This window comes from Cricetulus griseus, chromosome 3 (genome assembly GCF_003668045.3).
Source record: "Cricetulus griseus strain 17A/GY chromosome 3, alternate assembly CriGri-PICRH-1.0, whole genome shotgun sequence".
Taxonomy (NCBI): Eukaryota; Metazoa; Chordata; class Mammalia; order Rodentia; family Cricetidae; genus Cricetulus; species Cricetulus griseus.
In genome coordinates, this window is record NC_048596.1 from 101,569,919 (window position 1) to 101,591,315 (window position 21,397).

The following is a 21,397-nucleotide window of genomic DNA, read 5'->3' on the forward strand; positions in this document are numbered from 1 at the left end:
CTTCTTGAGTTGAAAGGGAGCTGATGTGTCAACTCTGTTCTTCCTGCTTCCTCAATGCATCCTTCCTTATTATGTTACTAACATCAGGTATGGTCTCTTACCTGTCTTAGCTCTTGTAAATGAATAGTTATTCAAAAGGGTATGTCTATGGTAATATTATCATTAGAGGATTCAACTCAGCTTCTATCTTGCTCTAGGTTCTATGACATTTAGGTAGAGGAGTAATGTTAGTACCATCTGTATGTTCCTATGTCTAATGAAGTTGAAAATCTTCCCACATATGAATTGTTACCTGTATATCTTCTTATATGAAATACCTATACTTGCCTTTTGCTCATTTTCTAATTGGTTCATTTATTTTTCAATAATACCTTGTACTCTTGTATGTTTTTTATCCTTTTAATTTAATTTTTTAGAATTTTATACATGAGTACTATGTTTATATCGTTTTCACTACTTTCTCTCCCCTCCCCAAATCTTTCTATGTGCCCTTCCTCTTGAATTCATGACATCTTATTCTATAATTATTATTGATATTTATGTAAATAAATATACTGAGTCTATTTGGTGTTGCTCATATGTACATGTATTTAGGGGCCACTTGGGATGGGATAGCCTATCAAGAGGCTTGTCCCTGGAGAAAACTGATTCTCCTACTCTCAGTAACCATTGATTTCCTGTAGATCTGCATCTAAGGGTGGGTACAGAAAAAGCTACAGAAAGCTACAGAAAGAAAACAAATAAAGCTATAATTACTGAAATATGAACTACAACCAAGAAGACAAACAGCAAAAAGGCAACAAAATAATAGTTATCAACACACACTTTTCAACAATAACGTTTAAATATTAATGGCCTTAATTCTCTAATCAAAAGATAAAAGGTTAGATGAAAAGAATGAAAAACAAACTCTATATTTTTGTTATCTACAGGAAATTTCTTTTGCCTTCAAGGATAGGTATCACCTTAGAGTGAAAGGCTGGGGTTGGTGTAACCAGGAAACAAACATTACTATCCCAATGTGTGACAAAATAGACTTTTAGCCAAAATAAATCCAAAGAATTCAAGAAGAACACTTCATTCTGGTCAGGGGAACAATTAGCCAAGAAGATATTATAATCCTAAACATATATGCACCAAACCCTAGCACACCCAATCTCTTTAAAGGCATACTACTAGATTTCAAGATACAGATTAACCCCAAATCAGTAACAGGAGGTGATTTCAGTACACTACTTTCTCCAATAAACTGGTCATCAGGACAAGAAATAAACAGGGAAACATAGGAATTGAGTGGCATCAAAATGGACCTAGCAGATGTCTACAGAGTAGTCCACCAAAACACCAAAGACTATACCTTCTACTCAGCAGCCCATAGAACTTGTTCTAAAAATAGACCACATATTGGGATACAAAACACATTTCAACAAATATGGAAAATTTGAAATAACTACATGTATCCTATCTGACCACAATGTAATAAAGCTTAAAATCAATAGCAAAAGGATCTCTAGAATTACACAAACTCACAGGCATTAAACAACACACTACTGAATGGTGAATGGGTAAAAAAATCAAGAAGGAAATAAAAAATTTTCTTGAAAAAAAATGAAAATACAAACCAAAATTTCCTATGAGGGAAATTTATAGTTCCTAGGGTCTACATTAAAAAATCAAAAAGAGCACAAATAAACCATTCAATGTTGCAACTCAAGAGTTTGGCAAAACAAGAGCAAATCAAATCCAAATCCAGTAGACAGGAAGAAATAATAAAAACCAGGGAAGAAAAAAATAAAATAGAAAAAAAACAATGAATTTAAGAGTTGGGTGTTTTAAATATATACACGATTGATAGACCCTTAGACAAACTAATCAAAAGAAAGAGGAGTCGCAAATTATTCAAATAACATGTTAACAGGGAAATATTAGGTTCTGTAAACCTATTTTATGCTATTTTATGTAAAATCTAAAATTATGCTGTAAAGCACTCTGTTCTTATACTCTTTTGAGTCCTCTTTTAATACCTAGCAGTTCTTTATACTGCATTTTCTCTGTTAAAATTCCTGGTATGGATTTCATGCCCTAAATAGTCCTGGATGACATGTGATCTGTGGTAGTAATGAAGCTTTGGGTATGACTATGAAAGTGGTAAAGGCATTTGGAAGAGACGATCTTTGGGAAGAGATGTCAATAAGAGGAGTAATAAGAAGTTGGAAGCACAATCTGTATCAGAGTTAAAAATCATAGCAGAGAATTAAAGACCATGTTTTAAAGGTTCACTGGACCAGAACCTTTGCCACATTAAGCCCACAGCCATTGGGTGCTTCCAGAAATGAAGCAAAATACTCATTTTTAATGAATTATGCCAAAAATCCAAGTTTGAGGTCTGGCAAGCAAGCGTTTCTAAGCCTTATGAACAGAACTACATATCCCTTCTTTAAACTCCGGTTACTCCTCTGTTAAATCGAATGCTCATTTTTCTATTTGCCTCACTGAATGAGTGTGACAGGACTATAATATATGTGCTTGGCATATATACTAACACATTCACAGTAAAAATGAAGCCTTTCTACTTTCAAAGATGTCTAGATACATAAATTCTACAGCAATGCTTCTCTCCTCTCCCCTCTCTCTCCCTCACTCCCTCTCTTTAAGTCTAACCCAAACATAACTTTTAGTATATATATAGATTATTTCTTTCACAGAATATGAGTTATCCTTCTCCTCCACTGAGGCTCCTCTGCACTTGATTTATTCTTCTCTGAAGGATTTTTTTTTTTATCACAAATAGCTTTATTCTGTGGTCACCTGTAACTATGCCCTGTCTCCTTGACTAACTGGGAAGGTAAACAGGACTGTATCTCACTCGAATGCATCTCCTGAACACTAGAAGGCAGCCTAGAATATAGTGGATATCTAGGGAATGTTAATAAGTAGTACACAGGGTTAGGGTGCAAGCATGGTTTACACTGGAAACAAATTTGACTCACATTCATTTGTGAGCCTATAGTGAAGAACATGGAGGTAAAGGGGGATATTTTGAAAGGGAGAGGTGGTTCATATATGTGGCATGTACAAATATGCTATATAAAAAGAAGAAACTCTTCAAGGCTTATTCTTTTTTACTCCTTGTGTCAAGCTGGTCCTTTCCCTTGACATTGGACAAATCCCCTCTTGCCCTTTACTGATGGGGGAGGTCCTTCTGTGTATATGTTTATCTTATTGGTTGATAAATAAAGCACTGTTGGCCAATAGGAAAGCAAGTTAGGCAGGACTAGGAGAGAAGGAGATTCTGGGAAATGTAGGAAAGGAAGAGAGTCACCATGTGATCCCAGGAAGGATAAGTCCTTATAAAAATATATAGATTAGTAGTTATGGTTGATAATTAAGACTGAGCTAGCAAATAAGAAATCTTAGTAATTGACCAGCAGCATTGTAACTAATGTAAGTCTCTGTGTGTTATTTTGGGGGCCCTAAAGTGGCGGCAGAACCCAGGCAGCTGGCAGAAAGAGTTATCGTTACATTTCACCCTAGTCCCTACTTTCCTACCTTACGTATATATCAGTTTCCAGGCCATAGGCACCATGTTCAACGGCCTTCTCAAAGGACATGATGGTATTCTCTGGCCCCAACTATGGAAGAAAGAAACATCAAGCCTTATGCCTTGGAGTCTCTCCTCCCAACATTTCCTTTAAGGTAGGCACAGAGCTTGGGGATGAAAGGGCTTTGAGAAGCAGGGCTTGACTCCTGGAGCTGTCTTTTCAAAGAGGCTGACTATTCTCCTCTACCCAGTCAAACACTGGATATAGTAAAGAGAAGCTGATGGGAGTTAGATGGCCTGAGTTCAAATGCAATGTACACAAATAACTCCTCATTCTTGTCATGCCAAGATTCCCTTTCCTCTCCAGTATCTCTGATGTTTCTGAGGTTCCCTGCTCTGTTCCACATGCCCCGTACATACCTGCATTCATCCATGCTCATCATGCTCAGACCTACCATGGGTGCACCTCTGTGTCCAAAGAAGGCAGGCTTAGGCCCTAAATCCTTCTTCTTCAGAACGCAGGGAGAATAAATCCCCATTGGCATCAAATAAAGACATAAAAGAATAATAAGGAAGGGCAATCCAACAGCTATTTGTAGAGCTGAAAAGGTCGGAAGGGGAGAAAAGTGGGTAAAAAGGAAAGGAGGGATAGAAAACCATTTCAGACACCTAACTACCCCCAAAGTAGCAGCTAGTTTACTTTCTATTTCTCTAACATCCTTCCTTTCATGAGCTTAGATATAAATACACAGGATTGTTTAGATATAAAATTTTTTTCAGTGCTGGGTATTGAATCCAGGCCCTATGTATGGAAGGCTCTACCACTAACCTACATTTCAGACAAAGACATTATCAAGGCAATATTGCTGGAACTTGAAAGTAAAAATGGAAAAACTGTACAGAAGGTGGGTGGGAGGAAGGAAGGGAAGGCTAGATGAGGGAGGGAGGGAAGGGGAAGAAGGGAAGAAAATACAAGAAACAGCTTCTCAGAGAAGGAGCTTGGCTGGCTCTGAGAGAGCCCTGAGGACTGTAAAGGTCATCCTAAGTGACCCTCTAGCTTAAGTCAGAGCAGTACAGTGGAAAAGGTACTCACAGAAATGTGAGTTCAAGGCTAAGCTCTATCACTTCTTACTGTAACCAAGGACATGTGATATAACCTCTTGGAGTCTTCATCCTTTATCTGTAAATTAGGTCTATCTAGCAGCTAACAATCTCACATAGCTATTATAACAGTGCTGGCTCACAATAGCTGATAAATATTAGTTTTGTTTTGTTTTGTTTTGTTTGTTTGTTTTTGAGACAGGGTTTCTTTGTGGCTTTGGAGGCTGTCCTGGAACTAGCTCTTGTAGACCAGAGTGGTTTCGAACTCACAGAGATCCGCCTGCTTCTGCCTCCCGAGTGCTGGGATTAAAGGCATGTGCCACCAATGCCCGGCTTGTTTTTTACCTCTTCTTTCTCTTCTTCACCCTACATACCTCCACCCACATCCATCTCCCACATCACAGCCCATCCTTACCTCCTATTATCAACTGCTTCTCAACACCTCTGTTTTAGACCTCTGGGGATCCTACCCACTTGTACATTTTTAAGTTACTACCTATTTGCTTCAGCGACTTTCAAATTGAGGTCTCCAGTTCTAACCTTTTAACCTTGTGAATATATGACATCCCTCCAGGATTTCATTCTCGTAACCTGACATCCTGTATCTTCTTATTCTAACTAAAATAAAGAAAACAGTTTATTATTGTTCCATTTAAGCTCCTATCCAAGAACTATTTTCTAAAATTTACTACACACACACACACACACACACACACACACACACACACAGAGGCACACATGCACATGAGCACATGCACACACCATCCCTTCACTAGCCTGTATCCTCCCAGAACCCAGGAAGCAAGCAAGAGCCTTTTATTTAACCAACAGTGAAAAGAGAGATGTAGAAATAAGACCCTACAACTTTTCACTTGCAAAGCAGTTCAGCATACAGCGCTCACTGTCTTGTTTCCACCAATATTGCATAAGAATGGAAAGGAAGCCAGCTTCAGAGGCAGCCATTCCTGCTTCTTTGAGTTCCTAGGGATGGCAGGGGTCACAGGTGACTTCTCTGAGTTACCTGATGTAACCAAGATCACTGGACATAGTATTAATTGAAACCAGTGATGTTTGTGTATGAATAGGCTAAATCTTATAGTAGCACTCAGGTCAAAGCAAAATTGAGATGCCCTCTGCTGTCCCTATCTGCCCCAGATAAATGATGTACATTAACAAAGGGAAAATGATGCTTTCCTAAAAGAATCCTTTGAAGGATGTCTTAGTCATAAGAAATACTATGGTAGGCCACAGGGGTCAATCAGACCATAAAAACCTGCCTACATAACAAACTAAAGAACTGTCAAAGGGGCACATGGGTGGCTAGCTACCATTGGTTTCTCTGAGTGGAGTATACAAGCTGGGGAGATCTGGCAAGATTCCACTTCATATGACATACCTTCTGATTCCAAGTGGGCCATACCGATGGCTAGAGGCCAGGAAAGGATAATCATCACAGTTAGGAGGCTCAGGTGCACAAAGGGAGCAAAGATCTAGGGAAAAGCCAAAAGTCAGACTAGATTCATCTGGACACAGTGGTGAGCACTACAGGCTGATGCTTACCTGCAGTGACAGCCCAGCTATCAGCCACTTGTCTTTCCAGTATTTGTTTAAAACAGCTAGTAAGAAGGAGCACAGCAGCATTACTAGAAAAATGAGGACCTGGGGAAACAGAAAGGGCTTCTTAACTTCTAGGCACCCGATTTGGATCAGAACTGTCCTTGTGAATTGCATGTGATTATTTATACTACCATAGACCCTGTCTTTTCAATCTAACAACCTTGCAAGTCCTCAGTGATGAGTGGCTCCAATAACTCATCTTCATTGTTCCTAAGTATTTGTTTGCAGCATGGCTGGAAGGAATTACATAATTGTGTGGCTTGATGCTACTACCGATCTAGAATCTCCATTCTCAGCTAGGCCTTTTTCAATTATTTTTATCTTTAGCCAGCCACCTCATTTCATTACAAACCTTTATCTCCTCTTTGACTTTTTTTTTTTAAAAGGAAATACATCCCAAGATCTCAAATACATAAACGCAATATTACTAGCCTATTAGAAAACCAATTGCATCACAACAGTTGAACTGCTGAATTTATCTCTTATCCAATCCCAAACTTTACAAATGATTTAAATGATATAAGCAATCATAATGCACATTAAACTATATTCCCTTGGGGAAATCTGGTCATGTGAAATACAGCTACTCATGACAGGTTTTATTCTCCTACATTAGGAAGGCATTCTGATTTTGAGCTTAGACTGTGAGGTCTATTTTCAGCAAAGTATACAGACATACTACTTCACAGAAGGAGCCATTTTGTGTATGGTGCTTCCTTATCTGTCACTCTATTAATTACACAATTCCAGCAAGTCCTTTTGCCACCATAAAACCTATATATTCTAAGCTTATTTAAAGTAAAAGCAATTGAGATACATTAGGTCTATCTTGTTAGAAAATTCACAGAGACACCCCATTATTGCTAGCTAACTGATACCTTAGGGTGGGTATATATATATATATATATATATATATATATATATATATATATATATATATATATCAAGTTATTAGCAAGTTATAAGGAGTTTTGACTGATCACTGCAATCTGAAGTGCTCTCTGGGTATCCCTGGGTGATAGAAAGTCTAGACCTGGTGCTAATCCTATCCCTTCTGTGTTATTCTGAAAAAGGATAAGAGTATTCCCCCATTGGGGCTGGAGAGATGGCTCAGAGGTTAAGAGCACCGACTGCTCTTCCAGAGGTCCTGAGTTCAATTCCCAGCAACAACATGGTGGCTCACAACCATCCGTTATGAGATCTGGTGCCCTCTTCTGGTGTGCAGATATACATGGAAGCAGAATGTTGTATACATAATAAATATAAAAAAAAGAGTATCCCCCCTTGCCAACGGAAGCTGACTCCATAGGCCTTGTTCTTGCTGGTTTGAAAGCCTAACCAAGTTATTACTTTCTAAGAGAGGGTCACTTCCTCACATAATGCCCCCATCTCTTTTCATTGCCCACAGATTCATCACTGCAATTAGATCCCAAAATAATTCAGGACAATAAGGTTGACAAAATAATGGCAAGACTTTATAAACTTGAATGAACGAAAATTCCAGTGAAGATGTATAGAATTAATTCTAAGGATGATGCTAGACAAGAAGAAAGCATAATTCTAAACCAGTCTAACTTTACTGGTAGGCACATATATCAGAGATTTTCATTTCAGAATACCAGAATCTAATATTAAACAACATTTTTTGGTGTCTGAAACTGATTCAATAATCATTACATGTATCCAAAAGAGGTAGGGTAGAATAAAAAGCCCATTAAAACATAAGGCTTAATTGGACACTAGTATTCTCACTTTAGAAGCTAACAAAATAATGTTTTGCTGATTGTATATGGAAAGGGTTAGATCCGTGGCTAGGATTTAGCAGAGAGCTTAAGGCTCCTCTCTCTCTGACGGAAGATGTTAGTTGTGCTTAATGAAAGTGGAATGCTGACAATTTCTTGATATAGTGAGAAGGGACGATGGAATAATAAGTTTCTTCCATCTTCTGGTGATTAATTTATAATAGCGTCCAAAATCTGAAATGGATGGTATTAGCAATAAGGCCTTTTCTTTCCTTTTTTATATACATTCTTCCCATGGAAGAGCACATGATATCAATTCCCATTTTCTTCAATAATACTTAAGTTTACACTTCCAATTTGAATTCCTCATTTGAGTAAGAGAAGATTTAAGGATGCCACTCAAAAGACTTGACATGTTCCCAGTCTTGGATAAACATTAGCATGCTGTTACAACCATATTTGAGAAGGTCTATAAAAAAAGGAGGTGTATGCTACTGGAGCTAGTCCAGCCCATAGTAGGACAAATTCACAAACTCCATGTTGTAAGTATGCTGTTGGTCCACATGGAGTGGAATAAGTTTGCTTGTTCTTGGGGACAAGGTATGAACTATTTGAGAGAAGCTATGGTGGTATCATTTCAAAGGGATTCAAAATGAGGAAAGATCAATCAAATCTTAAAGGAGAAGTTTCAGGGGATCATGAAAAAGCAGGCACTGACCCAAGAAAAATGTCATCAGGGAAAGAGCCACTGCCCTCTCCACCATAATAGGCATAGGCAAGTCAAGCCCAAATAGAGGAAGTAGAATGTTTAGATCTATAAGGCTGAATTGGGTTACTATAGTGAGCTACAATTTTAATGACTGAAATGAGAATGCTATTGTGATAGAAAAGAATTTCAAAAGTAAGAAATTTGCCCAAGGTTTCATTGGGACAGGAAGAACAAAGCTAGTGAATATGACATGAAACAGAGGTGGGGGGGGGGGTTACTTATTTCAGTTAAAACTGCACAAGCAGGTCTGTCCAGGGAACCATGAAAGAGGGCCAGCTGCATGTCTAGCACTGAACGCTGGGGAGCTCCTGCCATCCTACGTAAGGCCTCCTGTGAGGACTGAACACTTACCTTATGACACGTATGCAGATATAATTCAATCCTTTCCCAGAGCAAAAAACAACTAACTATCTGCAAAGCAAAGAAGAAGAGATGGTTACTTTGAAATGACTAATCCTGCCCATAGCAGTTAGTAGCTCCAGTGCCTTTCACAATGGGCACCACTCTCACTTCTTTTTATTCTCTCTTGCCATGGTACTTCTCCTCCTTTTAAGGTTTCTTTTCCCCATGCCACTGACACTTGAAGCCAGTCCAAATGTAATTTCCTATCAGTAGCTTCCACCAGCACCCTAGGAAGAATTCATTATTCTTTCCTCTGGGATCTCACAGCCATTACCACTGATGCTTCTTGAGCTCCTGCACATTTATTTTTCCCTATGATCGACTTCATGCTTGGTATTACTTAGATTCACTTAGAAGAGAATAGAGTTTAAGAGCCAATCTCCCAAGGGTCATTTAAAAGCTCTTTCCAGAACTGGTACTGATGTTGTGATGGCCATTAACATTGGTATATGCTCAATACACTTTAAGTCTAAATCTAGCCAGTCATCAAGTCAGTATGAACATAGAAACATAAAACTTGAGTCCTCAGATGTTAACATATTAATGTACAAAGCACTTACCTCTTACCACAATAATTTTATGTATGTGATTTTATTTATTTTTATTTAGCTCTCTAAAAGTACCATTTTATTAAATATTATCATTTTCGTTTGAAAATCAAAAAGCAACCAAGGCTTAGAAAAGTTATGTGGCTTGTAAGTAATCTTTTTTTTTCACTGCTGGGAATCAAACTCGGGGTCTTGCACAAGCATTCTCACTACTGAGTTTCACACTGACCTTTCAAAGTAAAGTACTCAAAAATTAAAGCCAGGCCTATCCCCTTTTTTTAATGTTCTCAAAGAGGTAGGCTAAAATAGAGTCTATTAAAACCATGACTCTGCTTGACACGAATATTCTCACATTGGAAGCTAACAACCCCATTTCCCACTAATTGTGTATAACCAGGGTACAATTCAGAGACCCAGAATTTAGCCTAGAGCATATACTACATCTGCATCTTCCTCACTGAAAGGAAAGATTCTTAGTTGGCCTCTCTACCTTCACATCACAACTTCCAGAATGATTTTCCTAAAATGGGAACCCATGTTTACCAAGTTATCTTACTTTTTACTTTCAAAGCCTTTCAAAATCTGTCACAAGTTGTGTCTCCCTTTTATTCTACATTACTCCCTTCTTAACAAAATATCAAATCTATTTCTCTGTTACTACTCTCTCACAATATGCTTTCTCAGCCTACAGTGTTCCTTCACATTTCAGTCCCCCTGTATCCAAATCCATCATCTACTCAAGGATCCACTTCAATGTTGCTTCTCTCTCTCTCCCCCTCTCTGTCTCTGTCTCTGTCTCTGTCTCTCTGTCTCTCTCTCTCTCTCTCTCTCTCTGTGTGTGTGTGTGTGTGTGTGTGTACTTGTCATTGTGGATGGTGATTTGTGCTCATGTATATGCATACCATACATATGTTCATGGACCACTTTTATCTTTGGATAAAAGGTCTTTCACTGAACTTGAAGCTGATTGTTTCAGCTAAGCTACTGGTCAACAAGCTACAGGGACTTACCTCTCTCTGCACAGCCCCCACTGCTGCACTAGGTTTGATTCTGAGATCTGATCTTAGGTCCATATCCTTACATAGCAGACACTTTGCTAACTAAGCTGTCTCCCCAGCCCTCCAATGCTACCCCTTCTAAGAAGTTTTATTTGATGTTCTTTGCTGGCAGTTAGCTCTTCCCTCTTAGAGCTCTACAACAAGTTTCATTTAGGCATCTATAATGATAATTACAAAGTTACATGTGTAGTAGTGAGTTTTGTCTGTGATTCTAAATAATGAAAGGAGAAACAATCATAACTGTATCTCATACCAATCTGTGATAATTTCTTTTCTGTGGGGGACCAAATAATTCTGTTATGGAATATTTTGGGGCCCAGTCTCTAGCTCCTGTAAACATGGAGCACCGGAAAGCTCGGTCCACCATTGTATTGCCAGTAGGGCTATTATTGTTTACCATGGCCTCAGGGTAATATGCCTCCTAATTTGCATCTCTGTGCTCCTAAGCATCTGAATAGGCCCTCACCTGGGCAGAGGGATAGGTGTGTGAGTAACTTGTGAGGACAGAAGGTTAGGAGTTAGGGGCGAGCCAGCAGAGGAGAGAGGAGAACAAGGAGAGAAATGGTTTCCTCGTGGTGAGGAAAGGATGGTTAAGAAACAGCAGAAAAGATGGCTAATAAAGAAATGACTCTAGTTCTACAACATGGAACTGAGAGCTCTCTGAAGATGACAAGATGCCTGTGTTTGGTCTTTATGGTTGCTGGGTTGCTAGGAGCTTCCAGGTCCACACACCCCCACTCAGGTAGAACCTTATGGCTGTCGTGGGTTAAAGCTGAGACATGCCGAGTCACCACACTTTTCATGGTCAGTTTGATTAGATTTAGAATCACCATGGAAACACTTCTGCATGTGTCTATAGGAGCTTTTACAGAAAGGTGTAATTTAGGAGGGAAGACTCACTCTGAATATGAGCAGCAACATGTAGCATGAATAATGAAAACCTGGAGTCAGATATTGGGGTTAAAGCTGAAAACCAGAGAAGCAAAGTGGCCAGCCATAAAGAGTTCTCACCTCTACCAATGCTCAGATCAGAGAGGCCATCATGTCCTCTGATTTTAACTACAAACTGCACTGCTCCTCAGACTGCCTAGATTGCAATGCTGTCCACCAAAAACCTCAGATTGCTCCCTGAGACTGCACTGAGCTCCTGCCTTATATTCTATCTAGTGCTGGGATTAAAAGCATGAGCTTTGTTTCTCTTTTAGACTGATTCACTCTCATGTAGCCCAGGGTGGCCTTGAACTCACAGAGATCCATCAGCCTCTGGGATTAAAGGTGTGGCCACCACTGCCTGTCCTCTATGGCTAACTAGTGGCTTAGCTCTTAACATAGGTATGTGGTTAACTAGTGGGTTAGCTCTGCATTTTGATCTTCAGGCGAGCTTTATTTAGTGGACTACAAACATATCACTACAGCAACATTCCATGGGCTGAGGCCCCAGACTGAATAAAAAGGACAAAATGAGCTGGGGGTGAGCCATCTCTCTTGGCTTCCTGACTGATTTAATGTGACCAGATGCCTCATATATCTGCCCCTTGCGCCATTCCTTCTCTACCACAAAAGAATACATCCTCTCAAACTGTAAGTCAAATAAACCTTCCCTCAAGTTGCATTTGTCATCCTTCAGTTTCATTGTTCCAGCTATGAGAAATGGAATGAACATATTATCTCTGCTGAGAACTATATGTGAAGACAGAAACTACATTTTAGTTTTATTGATTTCTACATAATCAGTACTCATTACAACATTTTTACAATAAATAATACATTTTTAGAAGAAAAAATTGCAATTCATATTCAAGGGTTGGACTGGTGTGTCAAAGAGGAAATCAGTGGAAACATGGAATTATGAAATCAAAGTAAGCACACAGTTTTCAGCCAAAGTTATCTTTTTGTTAGGTTCTCCATTACAATGTCTCTTTCTCTTTCATGGTGTGTATTTTTCTTTTTTCTTTTTTCAAAAAGATTTATTTATTTATTATGTATACAGTGTTTTGCCTGCATGCATTCCTGTACACCAGAAGAGGGCACCAGACCTCATTACAGATGGTTGTGAGCCACCATGTGGTTGCTGGGAATTGAACTCAGGACCTCTGGAAGAGCAGCCAGTTTTCTTAACTTCTGAGCCATCTCTCTAGCCCCATGGTGTGTATTTTTCATGCAATGTGACTCTATCATGTCATGCAACATAGACACGGTCATATGCAAATAATTTGCAACTGAGCTAGGTGACTAGCATTTGCATAGTAGAACTGGTTTGATGTATAAGTCCCAAATTGTGGGTGTAATGCACTGGGAGTTTAAATGATAATATTTAGTAAACCAATGGATAAAGTATGAAATGGGAGAATTAAAAAAGGGTGCTCTGTCACTCTCAAAGGGCCAGCTTAATTAGACACATCCTCTAAATAGCATAAATCTCTTTAAGCCTTCCTTTGTGCATAAAATGGAAGAAGCTGATGTAAACCCTGACTCTGGATAGATACAATAGCACAGGAAGGAGCAACCCATGAGGCTGTTCAAGAAATAAAAAATGAGAAGCATCACTCACCAAAAGCAACAAAGTGTAGACAGCCATGATCCCGGCGGTACTCAATATTACAATGGACCACAAGAACCATTGTTTTGTCCCTAGATGAACAACCCTGAAAAAAAAAAGATTCAATCTTAAAAATATAGTGGGAATTAGTAATAGCATCTACATTAAGGGTAGACACGAGAACAGACTAAATGAAGTATTAAAAAATAGAGGGGACCAGGAAAGAAGCACTTTGTGAGTAGATCTGTGAGTGCTTTGGAGATAGGTTTTTATTTTAGTTTTGTACTATAAGCAACCAGCGATATTAATGTAGACTCTGTAAGTGGAGAGATGTTAAAAAGTTATTTATAATATATATCCAAATTTACATCATCTTCAATAAACCATGTGATGTGGAAATTCCACACTATCAAAAGAAAGGAAATCACCCCCTAGATTCATTACATCAATATGACCAGTCATTTCTATCTTTCAAGCTCCTTGTCCGAGTACACATACACTTTCTTACATAATTGCACTCATAACCACCGTATTAATTGCTCTCAACTGTATGAGAGCTATGTCCTAAGCATTCTGCTCCTAAAGTACTAACTGTGGGAAAACTATTTGTGACTTGTTAGGGGAGACAATGTTGTATTTGTGTATGTTTTCTATGTCAAAGACTACTTTTCATTTCAAGAAAACAGAAATGACCTCATTCCCACTCAGAACCTAGAGCAATACTTTAAAGAAATAAAATGTATAGAGTAAGCATATAATCATATTAAAAATAATATTTCAAGGGAAGGACACTCTGTAAAAGGAAGCTCATGTAAGGAGGGCTAGGGATGTAGCTCAGGTTAACTATGTGTCTAGCATATGAGGCCCCAGGTCTGATATATAATCTCAGAGGTTGGGTAGAGAGTAAAAAGAAATAGACCCAATGAAGCTTTCAAAATAGATGAAATTGTGCCCAACAAAACACAATTAATAGAACAATCAGGGGGGAGAAGGAATGGGGGTGAGGGGAGGGAGAGGGAGAGGGGAAGTACATGTGAAACAAGCCTGTTCCCTAACTTGAATTAATAATAATAATAACAACAATAATAATAATAATAATAATAATAATAGAACAATCAGAAAAGATTAAAAAATATATCTAAGATCCATCACTGGTAAGATGACTCAGTGGGTAAAAGTGCTGGCTACCAGACATGAGTTTGATTCCCAGAACCCATGTGGCAGAAGGAGAGAACTGACTCGAGTAAGTTGTCCTCTCATTTCCACACATGCACTGTTCTGTGTGGAACAGTTCTGTTCCACACTGTTCTAGTTCTAGTTCTGTCCATTGGGATACATGTACACACACACACACACACACACACACACACACACACACACACACACACACAAATAAATAAATATTTCTATTTAGTTTTTATTAATTTATGTTTACATCCCAATCCCAGTTCCCCCTCCCTCCTCTTCTCCCGTTCCCCCCTTCTCTACTCCCCCTCACCTCCTATCTGTCCCTCAGAGAGGGTAAGGCCTCCTCTAGGAAGTCTACTAAGTCTGCCCCATCATCTCCTTGAGGCAGGACCAAGGCACCTCTCCACCCCCTACACCTCTGTGTCTAGGCTGGGCAAGGTATCTCTCCATATAGAATGGGTTCTAATAAGTCACTTTGTGCATTACAGTTAGATCTTGAACCCACTGCTAGTAGCCTCATATATTGTCACAGCTGCACCATTGTCCCCTATATTAAGGGAGTCTAGTTCGGTTATGCAGGTTCCCCATTTGTTAGACCTGAGTAAGTGATCTCCCATTAGCTCGGGTCAGCTGATTCTGTAGGTTTCCCCATCATGGTCTTGACTCCTTTGTTCATATTATCGATCCTCCCTCACTCAATTGTACTCCAGGAGTTTGGCTCATTGGTTAGTTGTGTATTTCTGCATCTGCTTCCATCTGTTTATGGAAGACAGTTCTAGTTTCTCTGGGGTTGTGGATTGTAGGCTGGGTATCTTTTGCTTTATGTCTGGTATCCACTTATGAGTGAGTACATACTATATTTATCTTTCTGGTTCTGGGTTACCACATCAGAACTGTTTTTTCTAGTTCTGTCCATTGGCCTGCATAAATAAATATTTTTTAAAAAGTTTTTAAAAATGATTTTGGAGAAGTAAAGACTTGGATCTACAGAACAAAAATAGCATCACTGAAAGATTTTAGTTTGCTGAGAGAAAAAGTTTTGAAAGATTTTAGTTCACAGAGAGAAAAAGTTTCCGACAGGCCTTGGCCCAGGACAAGGAAGTTGGCCCCAACCCGAGGGCAGACAAACAATCCTTTTTGGGTCACACCTGGCTGACCAACAGACAATAAAGGACTTTTCAGGGTACGTTCTATGGTTTTTCCTTTATAAAAAAGCAGGTCATACCTGGGTGACCACTCTAACATGAGATCATACTTTGTAATCAATCACTTTGTGCCCCTTGCCTGTATGCTGATCTGTGTTTTTTTTTCCTATATAAGGAGCCTGGAACCCTTGCTGGGGTGTGCAGCTTTCCCAATATTGCTGACACCCGAATGTGCATTCGTTCAATAAACCCTCTTGCTTTTGCAGCTCTTGGTCTGGTTTCTGGGTCTTGGGGGCTCCTTGGGATCCTGAGGCCCTTAGGGGTCTGGGGGTCTTTCACACCAAGTAACAGGTAAGGTTTTCAACAATGTTAGAAGGCATCAGGCCAGAAAAGCTGAGAAGTCTGAGAGTGGTCCAGAAGTAGTTTAATCATGAAAGGGAGCTGAGAAGAAATATGTGTCCCTCTGTTCAGAGTTCCAAGGGACCCCTAAAGACAAAAGAAGGACACAAAGGCCATAGAAAAAACAGAGAAATCAGGGTTGGGGGGACATAAATCGTGAAGAAAAAGAAGTATGGGCATCAGTAATAAAACAAAGATGAGAGAGAATCCTTATCTGAAGGCTGGGGATGTTGGGAGTACAGAGAAAGCTGTGAACATCATTTGGTCTGCAGTGTGTGACTTAGCATAGGTGGAAAGGAAGTAAAAGTTTGGTCCTGAATATTTGACTACTGCCCTAGAGTTACACCTTTTACCTTCAAGCTGTGCAAAATCCACTTTTGTCCACCCTACTAAACCACCAGGTCTTTTCAACCGGGGAGAACCCAAATGGGTATCCAAAGAAGCAACCCATGTACTAATAAAAGTACAGAAAGTGAACTCAACTCACCAGTCAAAGCTATTGTATTCATTGGAGGTTTCTGCCCACACGAACAGAAAAATTGCAGACAAGATGAATGAAATCACCAGGCATACATAAAAAATCTGCTCTTTCTGGAAAGATAAAAATGTGTCAGTGTATATAGTTCTGGTGTTGGACATTACCCTCTCTAGGCTAGGATAATCTGAGGTTTTATAAGGAGAGGAATAAAAACAAGACTGTAAGCATACATAGAAAGGGTATCCTGACAAGCTGAAGAGACCTTATGGGCACTATCAGGAGTGTAGCTGGGTGATGAGCAAAGGAGTTGACACAGTCTTATACACACTCCTACAAAAGCTGAGTGGTCCTTTAAAAAGCATGTTACTAAACAATGTCTGTTCAAATCCTCCCAGAGCTTCCTATGCTATTTTACCATCACCATCCAAAGAACCTTCCATAGTCCATAAATTGTATAGGATTAGCCCTTAGCCATCCCCCACCTCATGTCTTCACCCTGACTCTCTTTCTAGACGTCAGTCACTCTAGCTGCTTTCTGTAACACATCAAATGTCATCTCTACTCCAAGGCAGGTACTTAGCAGGTCTGCCTGAAGTGCATTTGTCCCAACACAAGGCTGGCTCTCACTCCATTTGGAGATGGATCAAAGGATTTGTTTTCATAGGTCTCTAACCACTCCCCTGTCTGAATTCTAATATATTTTCTACTTTATCTTCAAAGATCTTATTACTATTTGAAAACATTTTTCATCTATTATTTATTGCATAATGTATCTCACTGGAATTTAAGCTGCTGGAGGCCAGAGAAAGGCTTCAGCTGTCTTGGCTACTATGGCACACGTAACTGATAAGCTTAATAACTTTCTACTAAATAAATCTGTTTCTATTTTGTCTTGAAATTTTTCAAGCGTTCCTCTCTGCTTGTAGAATAAAGGTCAGTTTTTTTAAGCGTAAAGTAAAGATGTTATAATTTCATCTAAATTTTATTTTCTCATCCTAATTATTATTTATTCCTTCAAATACCCCCAAATTCAGCACTAGAAATCGAATTCTCCTTAAACACACTACTGTTCTTTCCTATCTTTAATTTTTTTTTTGGTTAATTCCCCCTCCACACACATACTCAGAATCTTCTTGTATATATTCCTGTTTATCACTTTCCCAAGTTAGTGACCCTAAGAACACTACAGTAATAACACCCATCAAGTAATAACTGTGTATCATGCATGTCCAATTCAAAGCATATTCTACATAACAGCTCTTTTATTCTCATAGCAGCTCCTGTAGTGGGTTTTGCTGTTAATGTCTCCCTTATTCTAATAAGGATTCTGACACACAGAGATGTTAAGTGACTTTCCTAAGCTCTTATAAGAATGAGTCACTAATTTAGGGATGGTCAGTAGCAAAGCCATAAATTGAATCTTGTGGTCTTCCTCTTTATGTTATACTCCATCTGAGTAGAGAGAGGACTTGAAAATTATCTAGGGACTTTATCTAATTAAAATCTCTAGGTACAGAGAGACTCATATATTATATAACCAGCTCAAGTTATAATTATTGCCAATACACACTCCAAAGTTCTGATCCAGTGTTTTTGCCATTATACTAGACTGCCCTAAATGCTACCCTTTTCAATACAGCTTCCCTTTATATTTTACTTCATATCCTTTGTAGGTCTCAAGTGATTGTATACCTCATCCCCAGGTAATAATCTGTCAAATCTACCCATCTTTCTCCATATCTGCCTTCACTGCTCTAGTCCATGCCACCCACATCTCTTATCTGGAGCACTGCCATTGTTTTCCCTTTGAAAGCAGAGGCTTTCCTGCATTGGTCCTTCTGATACATTCTCCATACACTCAAATAACCATTCCAAAACATAGCCCAGGCCATATCATCAAATTAAAGTATTCCCCATCTGGTGATGGGAGATCAAATCCAGGGCTCCATATATGCTAAGCATATGCTCTACCACTAAGTCACATCCCCAGCCCTCTTTAGGTATTCTTTATCTCCTATATAACAGGAGTAAGTTCTTAAAACCACACTATCTCACCCATTTATGTTTCCACTTAATTTCTCAGCATTTCTCTATTCATTTCTGCTCCACCTAAAATAAATTTACCAATCCCCATCCTCTATGTGTGCATTGACTTCTCTAATATCATTTCTCATACCACATCCAGTTCTTTACCTAGCCAATTCTTAATCACCTTTCACATTCTTTTAAATAGCTAGTTACTTTTGGCCTCTCCCTTAATATATGTCTGTGTGTATACATATAAACTTGTTGCTAAGCTAGAACATGAATGTATTTAACCTCCCCGCCAAGAAGAACATGAGTTCTTTGAGCGTAGCATGCCTCAAGCACATTTGTGACTCATATAAAGCCAAATATCTGGGCACAAAAAATATAGGGGACAGAAGAACATTCTTGATTACTCCAGGGAAGCCTCCCATTACTTACATTTTTTCCTGTATAGCTACTCAAACCAGACATAAGAAATGAGAAATCCTGGAGATGTATGTAGCTCAGTGGTAGAGTACTTGCCTAGATGTGAAAGGCCTTAGATTCACAATCATCAAAATCCCAAAGATAGACAGGCAGATAAATACATACTTATAAAATAAAATACGAGAACAAGAAATTAATGAGATTCTTAGATCTCAATTGAACTATGTTTACAGTCAAGTGAAGGTGCATGATTTGTTCCTCTTTTCATTGAAGTGCGCTCATCATTTGATCTATTATATCATATAGCTCACCAGAGGGTTCCACTACATACTGCTTAGAGAAAAAAAGAGACTTTTCATTATTTTACGCTTCATGCTCCCACTCAGTTTCACTAGAGTCCTATGTTAGTGAAAATCAAGCACGTGCTAAGCCAGGAGTAAAGAACATCTTGTTTTCTACTTATTAGGTTCCCTATTCCCTCCCTACCCACTACTAAGGAATACACTTTCTCCTTGGAAACTGACAAAGAATAGAAAATTAAATACTTAGGGAAATTATGAGATGACTTAGTGAGTAAGGATGTCTGAGTTCAATCCCTGGAGCCTACCTACATGGTGGAAGGACAAGATTGACTCCTATAAGTTGTCTTCTGAACACCATAAATTTGCTGTGGCATGCATGCATGCACATATGTGCACGCGTGCGTGCACACACACAAGATAAATAAATGTAAAAAAATGTAAAGATTCAGACAAGGATTGCCACTGATAAAATTTTTAAAATGAAAATTAAGGATTTGAACATTCTTGTAATCTTCTATAAACATCTAATTGCATCCAAGTCTTCAGAATTCAATGAATAAATGTAAAAGTGAATGAAAAATGAATGACAGAATGACATAAAAGAGACAGCATGAAAAAGGAAAGAAGAAAGAAAATAAAATTGAGGGGATGGCCAGGTGTATTGGTATATGGCTGTAATCCCAAAACTTCAGAGGTGGAGTCAGAAGGATCAGGAGTTCAAGGTTTGGCTCATTTATATAGCAAGTTCAAGGTCAGTCTGGGCAACAAGAGACCCTGCTTTAAGATACATGGGAGCATGGACAAAAGCAAGCAAGCAAGAAGCAAACAAACAAAAGGGTCTTTGGCTGGAGCTCACTGGTACAGGTCTTGCCTAGCATGCAAAATACCCTAAGTTTGATCTCCTGTAAAACGAAAGAAGGAAGAAGAAAAAGGGAAGAAGAGGAGGAAGGGAGGAAAAGGAACACAGCAAGTATGTTTAACTCTAGCTCTAGACTTGTGACAGTACTTTGATAGAAAAACTGGAGCTTAGTGTACCTGACCTTGGAAATTCCACCATTAGGGACCCATCCACACCCATATCTAAGAAAATGTAGTCTAACTCTTTTCCATCTCTATACCCAAGAGCAGCAACAAGATCCAAGTTCAGTTCTTTCCCACTCTCTGTATTGCCAGTGGCAACTGTAGCAACCAGTCAGGAATGTGATGCAACATTTGCGGTTGAAGAAGCGTTCTGTCCACAGATCGGGATTCTCATGTGATAGTTCTGTCATCTTATTCTCAGTTAGGATGTCCATCTTATTCTCAGTTAGGATGTCCTTATGCATGATTTGCTCTTTTGCTGGAAGGACAAATGAAATAATCAGAACCCAGTGTAGCTCCTGTTCATTTACTCTAGCCTGCCACTACAGACAATTCTATAAGCAACAGATAGATAAGAAAATTCATTTACAATCAAGGACAAAATTCAGGATTCAGGGCAGAGGAATAAAAGCTGCATCCAAGCTCTCTGACTAACTTGTTGAACACTTTTTGCAGCCATTGCACCATCCTAGATATACTTCTCTCACTTCTGAAGTGAGACCATATTTCTATCCTAATCAAAGAAAAGGTGCTCAAAGCAGCAAATTACACAGTATTAAACTGCCATATTCTCTTGAAATAACCCAGGGCTGGGCAGTGGTGGTGCACACTTTTAATCCCAGAGTGAGGGAGGCAGAGGCAGGCGGATCTCTGTGAGTTTGAGGTCAGCCTGGTCTACAACACTACACAGAGAAACCCTGTCTCAAAACAAACAAAAAACAAAAACAAACAAAAAAATGAAATAACCCAGGATGTTAAAGGCATGGGTGAATACATAAAAAAATGCCACCCTCAACTAATGTGTGATTCAAACCCAGCCTCCTGCCCCTTTCCTTTCTTATTCTTTGTCTTAGTCAGGGTTACTATTGCTGTGATGAAACACCATGACCAAAAGCAACTGGGGAGGAAGGGGTTTATCACAGTTCTATATAACAATTTATCACCAAAAGTAGTGCAGGCAGGAATTTAAGCAGGACAGAAACCTGGAGGTAGGAGCTGATACAGAGGCCATGGAGGGGTGCTGCTTGCTGGCT

General features: G+C 39.1%; 1 protein-coding gene across 1 annotated transcript in view; it reads right to left on the reverse strand.

The window, feature by feature from the left end:
• The window catches only part of Gdpd4 (glycerophosphodiester phosphodiesterase domain containing 4), a 56,816-nt gene extending 36,208 nt beyond the window's left edge, over nt 1-20,608 (reverse strand). The window contains exons 1-9 of the mRNA XM_027407494.2: nt 20,402-20,608; nt 16,537-16,640; nt 13,330-13,423; nt 9,122-9,181; nt 6,203-6,301; nt 6,039-6,132; nt 5,183-5,260; nt 3,997-4,142; nt 3,550-3,632 (exon numbers count right to left, since the gene is read on the reverse strand). Of these exons, the coding sequence (XP_027263295.1) occupies nt 3,550-3,632; nt 3,997-4,142; nt 5,183-5,260; nt 6,039-6,132; nt 6,203-6,301; nt 9,122-9,181; nt 13,330-13,423; nt 16,537-16,640; nt 20,402-20,608 (965 nt within the window). The remainder of the gene's footprint in view (nt 1-3,549; nt 3,633-3,996; nt 4,143-5,182; nt 5,261-6,038; nt 6,133-6,202; nt 6,302-9,121; nt 9,182-13,329; nt 13,424-16,536; nt 16,641-20,401) is intronic.
• Nucleotides 20,609-21,397: the final 789 nt, after the last annotated feature.